The following is a 16,941-nucleotide window of genomic DNA, read 5'->3' as shown; positions in this document are numbered from 1 at the left end:
AGTTTGTGTGGGACTCTGTGCATCAATTCATAAGCTCCTGCTTCTAGAAGTTTCCTGAGTTTAATTTTCTCTCCTTACTTTCAATTTTCTCAGATGATATGATTTGAACTGTGAAATGAATAAATGATGTGATTAGTAAAAGATTCATGATTCATTTGTTTTTACAATTTCCCATCCAGCGGGCCCCCGATCAACACTATTGTATCATTCATGAGCACAAACGCTGTTGTTTGGACAGATGCTGTCTCGGTTTGTCTTAGAGAAAAAAAAAAAGAACATCTCCAAGGGCATGTTTGACCAGCCATGACATAACAATTTTGGGTACATGTTCACCTAGAGAACACGTTTCCAAATAAAACAGAGCAATTTACGAGATCCGTTTCATCAGATTTGAAAGATTTTGTCTGAGGAGGGTCACCCACATAGCCAGTCAGCCAGTCCTCCCTCAAGCGTCTCCAGTTGCGCCAAAACACTGCGGCTCGCCTTCTAACTATCATATTTTTGTGAACTTCTCAAATTAACGATGTAAGTCTTCAAATCCATTGTCATTGATGACTAAAATGTGCATCGATTCAGAATGATACAGAAGAATATTTCATTCTGTCAGTCACAGCATGCGATTTCACGTTTATTTCAGTGTTCTGTTGAAGGCCACATTTTGTTCCATGAGTGACACTTTGAAGACACGTTAGCGCACGCTGTCACTGTCAGACACGCCGCGCGTGAGGACAAAGCCAGAGGTTGTGAACGCGCTCCACGCCCGACGCTACACTTGGCGGCCTAGGCATATCCGTGCTCATGGTGAGACGCCACATGACCTTGTATGTACTCTCCAACGGCGTAAGACGTAACGTTTGCTGCAACACCTCCAACGTGTCCAACTCTTTCAAATGAGACAGACGCATGAGCAAGAGATGAAATGACTTCATTTAGTTGTTGGTAATGGCATCAGGGAACACTGACCTTTAGTAGGCTCCTTGAGGCCATGAAGTGAGTCACATGACGGGGGGATATTTACAGTGCCTCTCGTCACTGGCCCTGTCAAATCACAGCACACTTCAGTGGAGCCACCAGGCCCAAGGCTGGACTTGGGCTGTACAGACTGACACAAAGGTGTTTTTTTTTTTTTTTTTGCCTTTTCTTTTAGGCTGCACTCTGCGCAACCCCGCATGGCAGAGAACAACGTGAGGGCATGAGGGGACATGTGTGTATGTTTGTGACAGCTCGTGTAAGTGTTTGCACATAAGAGCAGGCGAGTGACACATACTCTCTGCGCAACCAATGAATTGCAGGCCAATTTATCTCGTGAACGAGCCCCTGGCATGCAGCCCCAGATAGGTTTGAATTGTTAAGCAAATAATGAGACTTCTGGGCTCCCGCCAGCGCGTCTTTTTAGCTTGCAAGGTCAAAATCCTTATTTGATTTTCATCATTGTTTAATCTAGGCTAGTCGTACAAAATGGAACAACTTAAAAAAAAAAAAAAAAAAAAAAAACGTGGTCTCAATGTTTTTAAAAGTCAAGACATTTTGTAATTTTGCTACCATAATTTAGCAAGAAATATGAAGTTGATGCACATAGTAATCTGCTTTGTCGGGCCACATAATGATGTGGCGGGCTGGATCTGGCCCTCGGGCCTTGAGTTTGACACCGTATTCTTTAGATGTTCTCGTGTCTCAAAAAGTCTTATATAATAATAATAATAATAATAATAATAATAATAATAATAATAATAATAATAATAATAATAATAATAATAATAATAATGATAATAATCTTCAAGACTGGATTATAACAGTCGATAAACTCTTTTTCTAATCAAAATTCAATATTGTAAATCTGTTCCAGAGTAGGGAATGTGAGTGTGAAAGGCAAGCAGTGCAGAAAACATTTTTAAGAAAGTTACCGTAATCAAACCCATATTAACACTGGAAACTCCTTTCAGACATGTTGAAACTGTTTTACTTTGCGAGCTTGTTAGCCTACGTACTTGACGTCTCTGTGCGTGTACTGTATATCCTTCTTCTCTTCTCATGTTGTTCTTCTCTTCACTTACTTGTTCCGACCCAAGCAAAACATTCCTCCTTTGATGTGGCCTGAAATTAGGTCTAATGACTAATGAATAAAGTTGCTTGATGACGGCTGGACCAAGTTCCGACTGGATTATCTTCTCTGTATTATTCTTGCACTTTAGCCGCTATTTTGCAGCATTTCCATGGAGAGGTGTGTCATTTCTCTGCAAATGGCAGGCTGCTTCTGTCGATCTGCACTCAGTAGATTGACTGTAAGTCACATTGCGCTGCATTTAAAGACTTCTGAAACATTGTCACCACCCCTGAGGGATGGTGGATTCCTTTTCATAGTGTTGCTGTTTGAGTGAACAGGCAGCAGAAAAAGATGCTGGTGGATCCAAATAATGTGTGTTTGCATTTCCGTTTGTGTGTGTGTGTGTGTGTGTGTTTAAAATGAGATTTTCCCAAACATATAGGCAGGTTTTCTCTACTGTGTTCACACGGGCATATAAGACATCTTGGTGTTCTCTGATTGCTTCTCTGTTAATCTTTATGGATGTTGCTGGCTGCTTTTTCTGAAGTCTATAGAACAAAATAGTGTTTAAAGGCGAAGTCAAGTCATATATTTTCTTGAAATATGTCCTAAGCACCTCCACTAGTGTAACCAAGACATTGTGATTAAGATTTGGTTCGTGGAATTCGTATTAGAAGTAAAATCCACCCATTTATATCGTTTTCACTTTTCCACTTGCTCTCATCTAAAAATGTCATTACTTTGTCTAAGAGCATGCGAACATCACATGACCAAACCCCAAAATACAGGATTAAGCGTTACCTGAGCCATTAGACACCGTAATGTCATTTTGAAGATGCAAAATGGCCGCCGGGAGTTAGATTAAAAACAGCTGGATTTTGCTGCTTAATTCATGCGACCTGACCCATTCGGCTGTGGCTACATCCCATACGTGTCCTTTCAAGGACCACATATGAAAGTGGCCCAAGTCGGCTTTGAAAAAAAAAAAAAAATCGTAATTGAGCCATTTACTGTCATCATGATTTGGGTCGTATTATCTTGCTGCGTGAACCTAAAATGTCAGAGGAGACACGGCTGTCATAAAGTCGTAACGTCGTAGGGCGATTATGTGGTAACTCGAGGGCTTCCTGTATTAATGCAAAAGGTTGAGGATTTTTAACTTATATTGTTTGTAGAACAGCAAATTTGTTGACTTGCAAGATGCCACATTAGCATATGCTAGCTGTTAGCTGCTAGCAAACTAAGTGATGTTAGCAAGTGCCTCATGTGATTGTGGTTGTATTGAGTGATTTAACTTGAATACACAATTCACGATTCTATACGTAATATACATTGGGTTGATGCCTTGCTGCGAATTCTTTGTCTGAGTTTTTCTAGAGTACGGTAAATCTGTGCGAATCTGTGTTCTTGCCTTGCCACTCTGAACATTGAACCTCCAGGAGACATCACACTGCCTTTTTCTCATCCTGTCCATTTCAGTACATTGCAACAACATAGCTGTAATCAGACACTAATGGGGCCCCACACTATTAGGCTTGTTGGAAATACGACAAAAAGAACTTATCAATCAGGGCGCTCAAAAGGAAAATTGATGAAAATTGCGGGAGCGGTTACCGTGAAATGTTTTTATGTCCCATGAGAGTGAATATTTATTTGAAGTAAGAGCTGAAGCAGGGGTCGCCAATATGGACCACATGAGGAGCCCGCGGGCCTATTCTGAAAATGCATCCTCAGTTGTGGAACATTGTGATTTCCTAGGGCGTATTATACAAGTGCTCATTTCAAAATGTGAACGCCTCACAGGGATTTAGAGTAATGCGACTATTACTGGTGTTTGCATATCTGTTATTGTGCCCATTGTTCACTCTGGATGAATATAGCTATGTTAATGACATGCAATTGATGTTAATTTAAAAAGATTATTTCAGAAGCACGTATCGAACTGGGAGCCCTTTTCATTAATCAATGCCCAAGGAGTAAATCTTGTTTGTGACCGCTGAGTTAAAATAATATTGCCAGATTGTCCCAGTCCCACCAAGCATCAGAAAAGTTTACTGCACGTTTGAAGGTACCCTTAGTTAAATAGCACACCTACAAAAAAATCTAGTAAAGACAAAAACAATTTGTCATTTCTTTACAGACAATTTGTTTATGGCCGCTCCTTAATAATAATGAAATAAATCCATAAAAATGGATGAACGCTACATGAGAAGGCGCCCATAAATTGGTTAACCTCTAAAATTAAAATTGAGAATAAACACTTTGATCACATTTTAATTACTTTACTTCCACATTCTCAAAAAAAGTTCCACTAATCCACTTTGGTGGAGTCAAAAAAAAAAAATAGCACACCATAAATGCAGCTTTTAGTTGTCATTTTCCAAATCTCTTCTGACCCCAAAGTGTCTGAAGGTGTGAAATGTGAGTGCGAATCGCAGTCCGTGTTTCGGGTTGATTCGTGACAGGCCATGGTGTACTTCCAAGGTGTGATGCTTCCTTATCAATCTTTTGGTCACATTTTTTAACATACAAACGATCCCACTTGAACAGGACTCTATTCTCTAATCAGGCAAAGACATGTCAATGTTGTTATAAATTGATAAAAAAAAAAAAAGTTCAAGGCCTGCAGGATGGCCCCACGCAACAAGAGAGGAGAGTGTATTGTAATAAATGAAAGCAATGTGTTTATCCCGTCCAAATCAACTGAAAGGGAAACATAGCTACAGGCAGCGCAGGGACACAGGGGAGCTTCTACTTGTTTGTGCAAATGTGTGTTTATTCTCACGGTTTATTGTTGTATTGCTGCTGCATGCACGCTTGCATGCAGCTGGACTGTCAGCTCCAATCGCGAGCACTTTGACGAGTCCTTGCGCAACTCCAACTGACCGCTTCATGCGATCCGATGATAATATACATCATCATTTGCAGATATCGCCAACAAATCACCTCGTGGATAAATATTCAGTAGACTTTTGCTATGTGAATTGTCTTTAGGCCGAAATGTGGTGAAACTACAACGTGAGATTAGAGAAGAGAAGAGAAGAGAAGAGAAGAGAAGAGAAGAGAAGAGAAGAGAAGAGAAGAGAAGAGAAGAGAAGAGAAGAGAAGAGAAGAGAAGAGAAGAGAAGAGAAGAGAAGAGAATCACTATTCAATTCTAGTGTTTTTTTTCAGGTGATTTTTTTTTAGATTGAAAGTCCACATTTCTTTTCTTTCTGCGATTACAAGACATCATTTTTGTGGAATTCTTGTCTGTGCGTTATTATAGTGTGCACAATTTTGATTTACAATTCTTCATGTTACATTACTGTGTATTCATTTACATGTCACAGTGTGGTTTTATGGATTCATTTAGATCAGCCATGGGCAAACTATGGCCCGGGGGCCACATGCGGCCGGTTCAACGTTTTAATCCGGCCCGCCGAACTTGAAAGAAATTAAATGAATAATCCTTGTTAATGTTTTATTTTCTAAATACTGTGTTGTGTCAAAGACATATATATTGTTGTAATGCTTTTGTTCATTTTCATTTAAAATTAAATGTATTTTTTTTCTCCAATGAGGTGAGGTTACCAAAACAGTCCATCCATCTGCTCCTCAGTCAACTGTTAGAACCCCCTGTGACCCACCAATCAAAATGTTTGCCCACCCCTGATTTAGACAGACAGGCTTATTTAGTGAGTAAGACTAAACTTGTGTAAATGGAACTTACAACTAGTGTGTGCACGTGAGTGCGTGTGGGTCTACATGTGTGTGTTTGTCAGTTTGTTTGCTCAAAGGGGATGCAACTGCTACCTGTATGCAATTTCATGTGACATTTTGTAGAAATATTATTTGCAAAGGCACAGAGTGGTAAATCTAAAGTCTGATTGGTTAAAAAAAAAAAAAGAAACAGCCATTTCAAAGGTGCATGAGTGTGATCTGGGCAGATCACATTTATAAGGCGACACACCAAAGCTGAAATCGGATAGGGCAAAAACAAATAAATTAAGAAAAAATGAAAAAAAAAAACAATATCATGATGATGATGATGACAAAAGCACAATCAGTGTTGAATTCAAATATGAATCACACGTCATATCCAAATGTAATATTCACACAGATAACATAAAATGTCGAGTTCACCACAGTTATGTTCAAAGTCCTCTTTTTCAGTCAACAACAAGATCACTCTCAGCTAATTCAAACACCAGTGTCAAAATGCAACATTTTTGGTGTTACTAGTAGAAGGTTGCTCACAACTAGGTTCCACCCCAGAAAGCCACTGGTTCGTCAGATCTCCGACGACAGTATCCAAAGCAAAGCCCACCTTCTCCTTCACCCCTAACAACCGAGAGTATCTCTCATTTTCTGTTGACCTCTGACTGCTGAAGCGCTTATCTGGATCTGGCTTTGCCACAAAGTCACAGCCCACCTGGCCAGGAGCTGCTGTCAGGTTGCGTGTCGGCGAGACGAGGCTAAAAACGAAAAGAGAAAATAGAAAGGATAAAAAGAAAGAAAAGTGGAAGAAAGAGAGGTGTACAGGCTCAGCCCCCCCCCCCCCCCCCCCTTTCAGCAATCAAGGAGGAGAGGACACAGCGGGTAAGGAAGAGGAGGAGGAGAAAGAGGAGGATGCATAAGACCAATGCTTGGAGCTCAGCTGCATGTCAAACCCGATCATTATGTCACATGAATGTTTCAATCGGGGTGTGCGCTGTTTTATAGCAGCCGATGTTGACAAATGGCGGCGAGTTGATTCAGTGCTGCTTGCATCCAAATATTGACATGTCTCGGTCGTAGCCAATTATGTGTCTGACAGGTGCATTGTGTCACTGTAGATGCATGCTTGTGCAACTTGAAGGCGTGAAAAGGAGCCATGCAAATGTAATAAACCAGGAATATGACCCCCCCACCCCCAACCGGCCACCATCTCCCTTGTGATGGTTCTGATTGGTAGAAGAGACAAAGAATAGAAAATGATACAGTCACTCCGAGGAACAAATGTGGCATGCAGTGGGGAGACAGCGAGGGAGGTGGAGTGGAGTGAAATTGTGTGTGTGTGTGTGGGGGGGGGGGGGGAATAGCCCCGCTCATCTCTCATTTTCTCCCCGCTACTACCCAGCAGAGTTTCTATGGCAACCCCTCAAAAACGGTGTGTGGTGAATTGTGGATTTGAGATGCGGCGTCTGATTGCGCCGTGTAGAAGAAATGGCTGCGGCTTTCGTCAGCCGTTCCCCCCTTTGTAAGAGGAAATTGGTGAAGAGGGCCAATGAAACAGCACACAACATATGCGGCTGACAATCTTCGCAGATAAATAAAAACAAATAGGAGCTTTATATTAGGAATCGGGGCCTCCAGAATTAATTCACTCGGCTTTCCAAACAGGTCTGACAGTGCACACTCGTCCTTATGTTGTCGTTTGCAGCCGAGGGACCAATAATGGCCGTTCATTTTTTTTTTTTTTGCTGCTCTCCAATAGAGACACACAACAATTGCATTCTTTTTTTTTTTTATTATGACCAGTGGCCAAGAGACACAAGGACAAGCAGCACAAATCATGTTGAACTTGCAGCCCCTCCCCTTCCCTCCTCCTTGCTGGCCTGTGCCACTACCTGCGTGTCAGCCATGTGAGGTCTGTGTCAAGGCGTCGTGTGCGAGCACAACGTTGTGTGTGTACAGAACATGTGTGCGCGCGTGTGCCTGTTCAGTGTGAGCTCTCTGAGTGGCAGCACGGTGCTTGTAAGCTGTGCCAGTCCCCATTAGCATCCCATTATAAACCAGCATGATCACTCGTCACTTTGAATGCCTGCTGCAGCATGCCGTATACGTGTGTGTGGGAGTGTGTGTGTGTGTGAGAGAGAGAGAGAGAGAGAGAGAGAGAGAGAGAGAGAGAGAGCGTCAAATGTTCGAGATGGCCTCGTTTCAAAAGAGCATAAAAAAACAGCAATGTTTTGCACTGTGTACTATTCAATTTCAACGTGTCTGCAAGTGCTTTGGTTGGTTTGTTTGACCCAGATTTCTCACCTACCCCACTGTTGGTAAATTGGATTTCCGGAGGCAGCCTTGCGCAACTCTATACGTTCTGGGGACATGAAGTGAACAGCGCCATCTGCTGAGTGGAAATTTCGTTTGTATGCACAACGACGAAAGCGCTGTAATTTCCATCTTTTCTTTATTTTTTTTAAAATTAATATTTATTTATTTTATTTTAAACGAGGCACTTATTTTGAAAAATATCCCGGCACCACACCAGACAAAAAAATCTCACAAAACGTGTCACCTTCTGCAATTTAATGGAAGGGTATCTATTTGTTCTGCCTTTTACTACGTTGCTGGCATATATTAACAAATGCCAAAACAAAAAATATATTATTTGTTTAATTAAATTTAAAACTAATCAATGATGTACCCTTGGCGCTCTCACTGGTTTCTCTTGACGGTTGGGGATAACTACTGTAATGTATCACTGCTCAAAGTGTAAATTTCATTAAATTATTGATTAATTGTGATGGGAATATGCACCCTCAAAAAAGATTGTTTTTATTTCAACACTTCTGAATACAAATGTGTCATTTGTATCAGTCTATGTCATACATTTCATAGATCGATCTTAAAGTGTGTGTCCGCATTGTGTTGGTAACAATAGGTTTTAAAACGCAGTTTCAGTCAAATGTGTCCATCTGTGTCATTGCGTAAAATGAAGTCAAAAATATATACCAGGCCCCTTTGCAGATACCATGTCTTGCTTGCTTCCGGTTAATCCACATCAGCGGTGTCAAATTCTGTCAGGTTCCAGTGAAAAGCTGCCGGTGGATTATCCACACAAACAACCATACGTCTGCAGGAAAAATATTCTGAGTTTTAATGCTTGGATGCATTTTCACAGCTGCATGAGGAGAAATCAAATGAATCATTTGCATGAATTACTAGTTTGTCTTTAACCATGCCTGCCATTTTGTGTCTATTCATCCTTGCATTGATTTCGTTTCAAAAGTGGCCAAGTGGAGCCCATCACAACTGGCTGTGGAAGAGGCCGCTTACACCTTACTAGTCGCAAGAAAAATTAAAGCAGCATTTTTTTGTCTCAATTTATGTAGATTTAATATGTTCGCTACAATTAAAAAGCCTTCATGTCACATATTTAAATTGTCCTTCAGTATTTTGGACAATAGTGCGTAGGATTGAGTGTTCAGCTATTCAATTGCTATTCATTTTTTTGTAATTATTTTTTTTACATTTAAAAAAAATGAAATACTGTGAACATGTTTCACACGACTGTGTTTTGTTAGTTAAACACAAACGGACCCTATTTTTGTGCTCGGCTCAAGTCTAGCAGTCTATTTGAGCACATTTGTGGAGTATTTTTGTCAACGGACGCAGGTAGAAAGGGGCGCTTGCGCCGTTGTGGGAGTGAAACCAGCCGACTTACTACCTGGTCAATGAAAGTCTCTCCGCTCAATTGAATTGAGCGGCGCACATACAGTCTTTGACATTGCAATAGACTCGCAAAATCAAAGCGTGCAATCTACGTTTATAAGAAACTACAAGCTGACCTCTACTACTATTTTCTGAGAACGAATGACAAGGTCAGTCTTGTAGATTGTAATGTCAAATGTCTGACCACTAAGCACATGGCCTTGGCTTCTTGTCTTAGAACTTTCAGAGTATCATTTTTCTCTCTTGAGAATACACACAGTAACGCCGAGCGCACCTGCCTCTGACAGTGCTACCACGTCTCCTAATCTCTCTTCGGACCTTTGTGTTCTGCTTTGCTTCGCCTCCCGGCTTCTTCCCTCTCACCTCCACCACCGCCGCTCCCCAGAGCTTTCTGTGTCTCTCGTCCAGTTCTACCGGAATGTTGAGTGTCTCTTTAGCCCCCTCCCAAAAGATTAAGCCCCACCACACTCCCCCCCCCCACCCTCATCCCTTCATTCCATTCCCAAGTATGCCCCCTAAGAGTTGCTGCATTTTTATCTGAGCCCAGTGATTGTGACGGATTGGCCGCATGACACACAGACGCAGACACACATTTGTGGGCGCACACCGAGGGGAGGCCGGGGAGGGACCAGACAACGGCCGGCTGCGGGTATAAAACCTTGCCAGGATGAGGCCAGCGTCCTGCCCTGAGCTGGACACTACCCACTTCCTCCGTGGCTGCAGGACACCGCCAAGACAGGCAGCAGATCAGCCTCCAACATGAATGACATCTACAAAGCAGCGGTACGTCCTCATACAATTATGCACTCGTTTGCTTGGATGATTATTTACTGTTTCATGTTTCGGTCAACATTTACATCATGGCTGCAACCCTCGAAGAGATTCATCTTCTGTTTATTGTATGTCCATATATGATGTTTTTGACTTGAGAGGTCTCCATCAGCAGCTGGTGCCAAGGGGAGCCTCGATACGACCTCGACATGTTGGCCCATTTCGCCCCCGTCAGTCCTGATAGGAACCCCTCAGGAGATTTCTGCCAACTTCATTCACGACTCCAAATGGATCAGTCCAACTTTGCAAGTGCTAATTTGGGCCGGTTGCTCGTGGTCCTCTGGTGCCAGAGAGGGGCTTGAGGTTTAGATAACCCAATCCCACCAAACCCCCACCCCCATCAGCACAGGGCTGAATTCCAGCATTATCTGTGAGCCCGCGAACTGTGAGGTTGTCTATCCGCCTCTGCATTGGGACCAACAGCTGGCTTCCTTGTCCTCGGACATCTTATGGGAGCAGTGCAGCTGAAACCGCCACAGGAATGTTTATTACAAAGGATTGCACGGGTTGATTGTTGTTCATAGATCACCCCTTGTGGGAAGGGGGTGCGTTTAATTTATAGTGGACGGACAGATAGACAGACAGAGTAACTCTTACATAAGCAGCTGTCTCCTTCTCTCATTCGTGGTAGCTTTTCCAGGATTACGGTTCTATTGTTGCGCCAGAGCCACAAGCTATGCTCATTTAAAACATTGTGTATTCTGTCCTTTATCTACAGTTCCTGATCCTTCTGCCTATTTTTAACCCCTCGCCTTACTGGCGCACACTTGATATAAAGATTGGCTGTTTAGTCAGGGGTAAGCCCAGCGTGTCGCAAAAAATATCACCTTTTGTTGGGAGAAAAGTGATTAAAAAGTAGAATTCGACATGGGATGATATGAAACATTGCTTGTTGGTGTGTTGTACAATGGCACAGCGATAGACACAAATAAGAGCTTGTTGCCAAAATATTTGCTCTTTTGTGCTGTTTGCAGGTTGAGCAGCTGACAGACGAACAGAAAAATGGCAAGTGACTGGAGCATAAACCTTCAATTTCATTTCATATAAAATCAAGCAAATACTTTCCTGTTTTTATTCAATAATTGTTTCGCTTAGGCATATGTCACATGTTGCTAATGTGTGCCTTACAGAGTTCAAGGCTGCGTTTGACATTTTTGTCCAAGATGCAGAAGACGGCTGCATTAGCACCAAGGAGCTCGGGAAGGTGATGAGGATGCTGGGCCAAAACCCAACGCCGGAGGAGCTGCAGGAGATGATTGATGAGGTGGATGAAGACGGTAAATCAGACAGTGGTCTTTTTTTTTGCTAATGAAAAGAAAATTGTGGGGGGTCCTACTTCTTGGAAAGGTGAAGAAAGTCTTGACACCGGGAAAAATAAGCGCTAGGGAGACTGGGTAAGGAAGATCTACACCAGGTGTGGGCAAACTACGGCCCGGGGGCCACATGTGGCCCATCAAACGTTTTAATCCGGCCCGCCGACTTTGAAAAAAATCAAATGAGAAAATCTTCTTAATGTTTTTTTTTCTAAATATTGTGCTGTGTCAAAGACAGATATTTAGTTGTAATATTTTTGTTCGTTTTAATTTAAAATTAAATGGATTTTTTTTTTTCTGATGAGGTGAGGTGACCAAAATACTCCACCCATCTGCTCCTGGTCCAGCCCCTCTGACAAATTTTAGAACCCATTGTCGCCCACCAATCTAAAAGTTTGCCCACCCCTGAGCTACACTATACAATCCCCGAGAAACTACAGTGCTTTCTGTTATTTTCTGTTGGACTTGACTTTTTAAAATTCCAATTTCATACTAATTCAGCATCGTTGGTCACGATTGGGTGGACTTAATGTTTTCACAAATCTATACTAATGGTCAGTCCACACCTGTGGGTGTTATTTTTACAGATTACTGACCAATCGTAAGTGTTGAAAATGGCATTTATAATCATTAAACAAACATTTCGTCATTTTGGGGGACTCCCGAAAGTGATCATTTTAGCGGTAAAAGGATTCCGCCCGATGCCAACGATTTTTAGGGGGGGGGGAATATAGCTTTAGAGAAGCATTGGCTACACTGAAAATTTTTATTTTGTCAAGTGGCTGCACAGAATAGAATCATCCGATGATAGACACATTTTTAAGTTGATGTTAGTCTACTTAAAAAATGCATTTGCATCCAGATTATTTGATTTTGCACATCCACTTGATGTTTAATTTTAAAATTGAGTAAATTAAACACGCCATTTTTTTCCAGTGTAAGAAATTTTGCCAAACACAATCTCAAAACGAAAAACGATACTTCATACCCACACTGGTATTCATTCACATTCATCATCCATCCATTCATTTTTTTAAACGTGAGTTTTAGCTTATCTCAGCTCACTTTGAGTCACCAGCTAATTGCAGGGAATTCAAATACATCAATATCACACGTTTATTTTTAGAATCTGTGTAATATATATATATTTTTTCTTAGCTGTTCCAGCACACTATACTTCAATCTGAAGTAGAAGCTGAATACGTGGCAAATATTTCGTCAATTGTGTCTGTGTGCAGGGAGTGGCACGGTGGACTTTGACGAGTTCCTGGTCATGATGGTGCGATGCATGAAGGACGACAGCAAAGGGAAGTCAGAGGAGGAACTGGCGGAGTTGTTTCGCATGTTTGACAAGTGCGTTGCATTTTCTCTATTTGTAATGTTGATAGCAACAAAGCTTTTATTAAAATAAGACGAGCCCGACGAGACTGGTAATCAAGTTGCTATGCTACGTGCGCTGACTAAAGCGCTGCAAAGCCCAGCCGTTACTCCATAATACATTTTGGCAGCCGACAACATTCGAGCAGCCTCACTGTCTGAGCCAGACACCTCCAGTGAGTATTTTTCTCCCACTTTCTGAAGCGTCGCAAACAATTAAATGCAAGATGAGAAGAATTAGGAGGTCACACAAGACACACTTGCTCAGAGTCACGCCATACACGCGTTCATGCGGTTCGGAGCATGCCCTCCGAACCAAGGATGAGACTTTACTGATGATTTTGTGGTTTATTTTTTTTAGCAACATTTATCCATAACCGTGTAACCTTCAAACCTAATCACCGTAAGAGCAGAAACACATTTCAAAACACACGCAAACTAGCTGACATATTTCACATTCAACACTTAATATTTACAAACACAAAATACTTCTATACATCGTTTACACACCTTTTGCCTCTTCGGAGGGGTGCTAGAAAAATAAATGTAAGTTTTTCTCAGGCTTAATATGAAACTTTTGGCCGTACCCTTCGTTAACCTTAAGCGTGAACCGTACTAAACAGGAAGTCTGCATTCAAAATAAAAGCGCAAAGCTTAAACCGGAAGTAGAACTTTTCAATGCAAAATTCAAATGAAAAAATAAAATACAATAAACAAAATCACCGCTGCTGTTCCAAAAATATGAACATGGCTATTTACACGGTTTTTCATGTGTGATTACACAGAAACGCTGATGGTTACATTGACCTGGACGAGTTAAAAATGATGCTGGAGTCAACAGGCGAAGCAATCACTGAGGACGACATAGAGGAACTGATGAAAGACGGGGACAAGAACAACGATGGCAAAATTGACTATGACGGTGAGGCGTTTGAAGTCACTTACAGGCTGCTGAGATGAATTATTCTTATTTGGCGTCGCTGTTTGTTAATGCGGCCTGTTGATTTTGCAGAGTTCTTAGAGTTCATGAAAGGAGTGGAGTAATCGTTGACACGAGAACATTATTTTTGTATTCCTCTGTCACATCTGGAAAACTGGAAGCTGACTCGGGATGGAGCTTTGGAACGACTTTGCAAGATTTTCTTCATCTGACTGTTTTTGTCCTATTTTTCCTACCATCTCCTCTTGCATTGTTGTAAATACAATTTGTAACTTGATTTTGTGCCCATGTGTACTGGATTTGTGTAAATGACGTCTTCCATTTGCCATCATTTTTTTTCTAATGTCTGAAATTCAGTTTACAGGTATTTTCACTGAGCGGTTGATGTTGTATAGCTGTGTGCAGAAAGCAGAATCCTTCTCTGAGTTCACACAGTGACTTTAAGACCAGGTTCGGCGTATTTCGTGATGCACATGACAAACATTTTTGTATGTTTGAGACACCCTCAGGACTTTTTGTTTCCCTCTCATAGCCTTGGAAAGCACACGTTTGACTATGTGCTTGGAAAGTACGGTCAAGAAATAAACAAGAGGCATTTGTCAGAGCAGTTTGATTCATCCCTTTTTATTTCCTCATAACGATTGTTTGAATAATTCCTGAAAAGCCGTTTTTCTGGCCTACTGCGTCTCCCTTTAGCTGTTTCACCAAATTTGTTGTGTTTTACAGCCATATGACTAATTTTTAAAAGTGGATGTCCCATCTGTAGCCACTTATTTCCTCTGCTATAAAGCTTGTCGCTTGTTTGTGGCATGCATGCGATTCACATGGTCGCTGTGTGACTCTCTAGTTGCGTAGTCTATTGAGACCGGAGCTATTTATGTCCAATCATGTTAGTGCCCATGTTAGGGGATCTGGAGTGACTGTCTTGGTGTTGACAATCCCATGCCTTTGTCCTTATAAAGAACTAGAAAAGTGTTGCAGACCACAGTGTGCTGTCCCCACGGAGGATTGGATGACAACTGCCAACCGGTAGAGCACTGACACCGAACCTTTGAACATCTTAGGTCAAACATTTAAAATTAAACTGAATCTGAAGATTGACATTTGAAATGAAGCTCTTGAGCTTTTCACATAGGTGTCAGATTTACCAGAAGCAGTGTTAACACCTTTTTTTTTTTTCCATTTGTCCGTACATAGTAGAAGTTAGAGGCCTGCTAGTGAGGTTGCTAGCTTGCTAGTGAGGTCCTGCTAGCACGGGAGAAGTAGTCAGAAAAAAATAATGGATGAAATAGGGATGATGTGAATGTTGATGGCGTTTTACACGCTATATGAGTCACGCATTTGTGTAAATGCAGTTACAGGGAGCGCACCACTTGATGTCAGCAGTTAGCTGATGTCAAGACAAGCTTAAGTGCTGTTGGGCTCGCTGAGAGGCTATAGGACAAGGGAACACGTTTGTGCTGCTATAAAATAAAATAAAAAAAGTCCCGCTCAATTATCACGGGTAGACTGATAATCTTATCCTTTACTGTGTTTAATTGTTACTACTAATGGAAAGGAACTTCATTAATAAATAATGAATAATTGTTTATGTCAGGGACTAAGGGACCAAGCTAGTAAATTTGAAGCTAATTTCCACCTCAAGTCCTTATTAAATTGGTTTTAAATGCCTAGTACAATGATAGGTACATTATTTGTTTTGAATAATATATCACTGACAACAAAAACAGCTAAAAAATTAGTTGAAATTAATAGCTGGTTGAGACTTTTTGCCAAATGTTTCATTGATCCATCAAATATAACGTCACACATACCTATATATAGCTATGACCGTTAATGGCAAAAATGGACACCAGCAGTTTTGATCATCTGATGTAATTGTACAATTGTGTGTGATATATTTGACAAATAGTTTAATGGTGACGTTTCTGGCTGATGAAAATTGTGCAAGGCAGTTGTCATTTGTCGCTAACATCCCCATACGTCATCGCTTCCTCACTGCTTCACTGTGACAAATCTGTGATTTGCCAAATATTTTTGAGGAGAAGAATTCGTCAAGCTACACAGCTGTAAATATTGAGGTTGACGCGCTTGGTTATGATTGATGTGCTGGAAAGGTTGAGGAAATGTTCGTGCGCTCAACTGACCAGCCCTGTGTGATTTTCCCCCCATTATTATTATTATTGTTATTATTATTATTATTATTATTATTATTATTTATATTTATATTAATAATAATAATAATAATAATTTATTGCTAATTAATAATTTAGAAAAATTAAAACTAATACTTTGTAATAATAATAATAATCATCATAGTAATCATAATAATCATAATAATAATACATTAATAAAAAAGTGTGATTTATTTAGTAGGGTTTAAGAATATTTTAGTGTCTTCAAATGACACCCCTGCCCACATCAATTGCACAACTCACTCACATTTAGTGCATTGACAAAATATGGGTTAGTCAATACTGACAGGTCTTCTTTTTTTTTTGTGTGTCTTTGGAGAAGGCTCTAAAAATGATGATGGTCTTCAATTCATTGGGGGAGTAGCATGGCAGTGACTGATTCGAAGAGACCAGATGAATGTACTTTGTGATGTCAGTGGTCTGACTGGTGACACCGTTTGCCCGTCTCCGTCCATCATCCAAATAAGCTCTCGTGAGGGTCCTGTCAACGTCATTCCGTCCCACCGGCCCGTGTCCTGCATAGCACAGCTGCACCGTGGAAGGCCTGGTGAATAAACAACACACCATCGATCGGCTCCGCTTCCTCTCGTCACCAAATACGTTTGTAAAGTCGCTAAGCTGGTGTGTGCAGTGTGGAAGAGCTCGAGTGGTGCTTTCCCCGCCATCAATGGGAAGCCCGGCAGCAGCAGAGGAGTGTGTGAATGAATCTGGGGTGTGGCGCCACAAGCTGCAGGCTGTTACGCAAGCTCGGTCTGATGACTCATGCTGGATGTTATTATCACACATTGCAGTTTAAGGAGGCACGTTTGCCACTGTGCATTCCAGTG

General features: G+C 41.3%; 1 protein-coding gene across 1 annotated transcript; it reads left to right on the top strand.

Annotated features, from left to right (window-relative positions):
- Positions 1-10,021: 10,021 nt before the first annotated feature.
- tnnc1a (troponin C type 1a (slow)) lies at positions 10,022-14,523 on the top strand. The gene is made up of 6 exons (XM_088291362.1): positions 10,022-10,241; positions 11,264-11,294; positions 11,420-11,566; positions 12,841-12,955; positions 13,765-13,901; positions 13,992-14,523. Exons 1-6 carry the CDS (start codon positions 10,218-10,220, stop codon positions 14,021-14,023), a joined length of 486 nt encoding a protein of 161 aa, XP_088147488.1. The 5' UTR covers positions 10,022-10,217; the 3' UTR covers positions 14,024-14,523.
- Positions 14,524-16,941: the final 2,418 nt, after the last annotated feature.

Source organism: Idiotropiscis lumnitzeri, chromosome 3 (assembly GCF_059441095.1).
Source record: "Idiotropiscis lumnitzeri isolate Australia: NSW breed Sydney's pygmy pipehorse chromosome 3, RoL_Ilum_1.0, whole genome shotgun sequence".
In the NCBI taxonomy this organism is placed as follows: Eukaryota; Metazoa; Chordata; class Actinopteri; order Syngnathiformes; family Syngnathidae; genus Idiotropiscis; species Idiotropiscis lumnitzeri.
This window is presented reverse-complemented; position numbering and strand designations above follow the sequence as displayed.

Bases quoted from the DNA above. Each gene is read 5' to 3' on its own strand.
- tnnc1a (XM_088291362.1), top strand. From the start codon at position 10,218: ATGAATGACATCTACAAAGCAGCG. The intron at 11,295-11,419 runs GCAAGTGACTGG...TGTGCCTTACAG, and splicing joins GACAGACGAACAGAAAAATG to AGTTCAAGGCTGCGTTTGAC. The intron at 11,567-12,840 runs GTAAATCAGACA...GTCTGTGTGCAG, and splicing joins TGATGAGGTGGATGAAGACG to GGAGTGGCACGGTGGACTTT.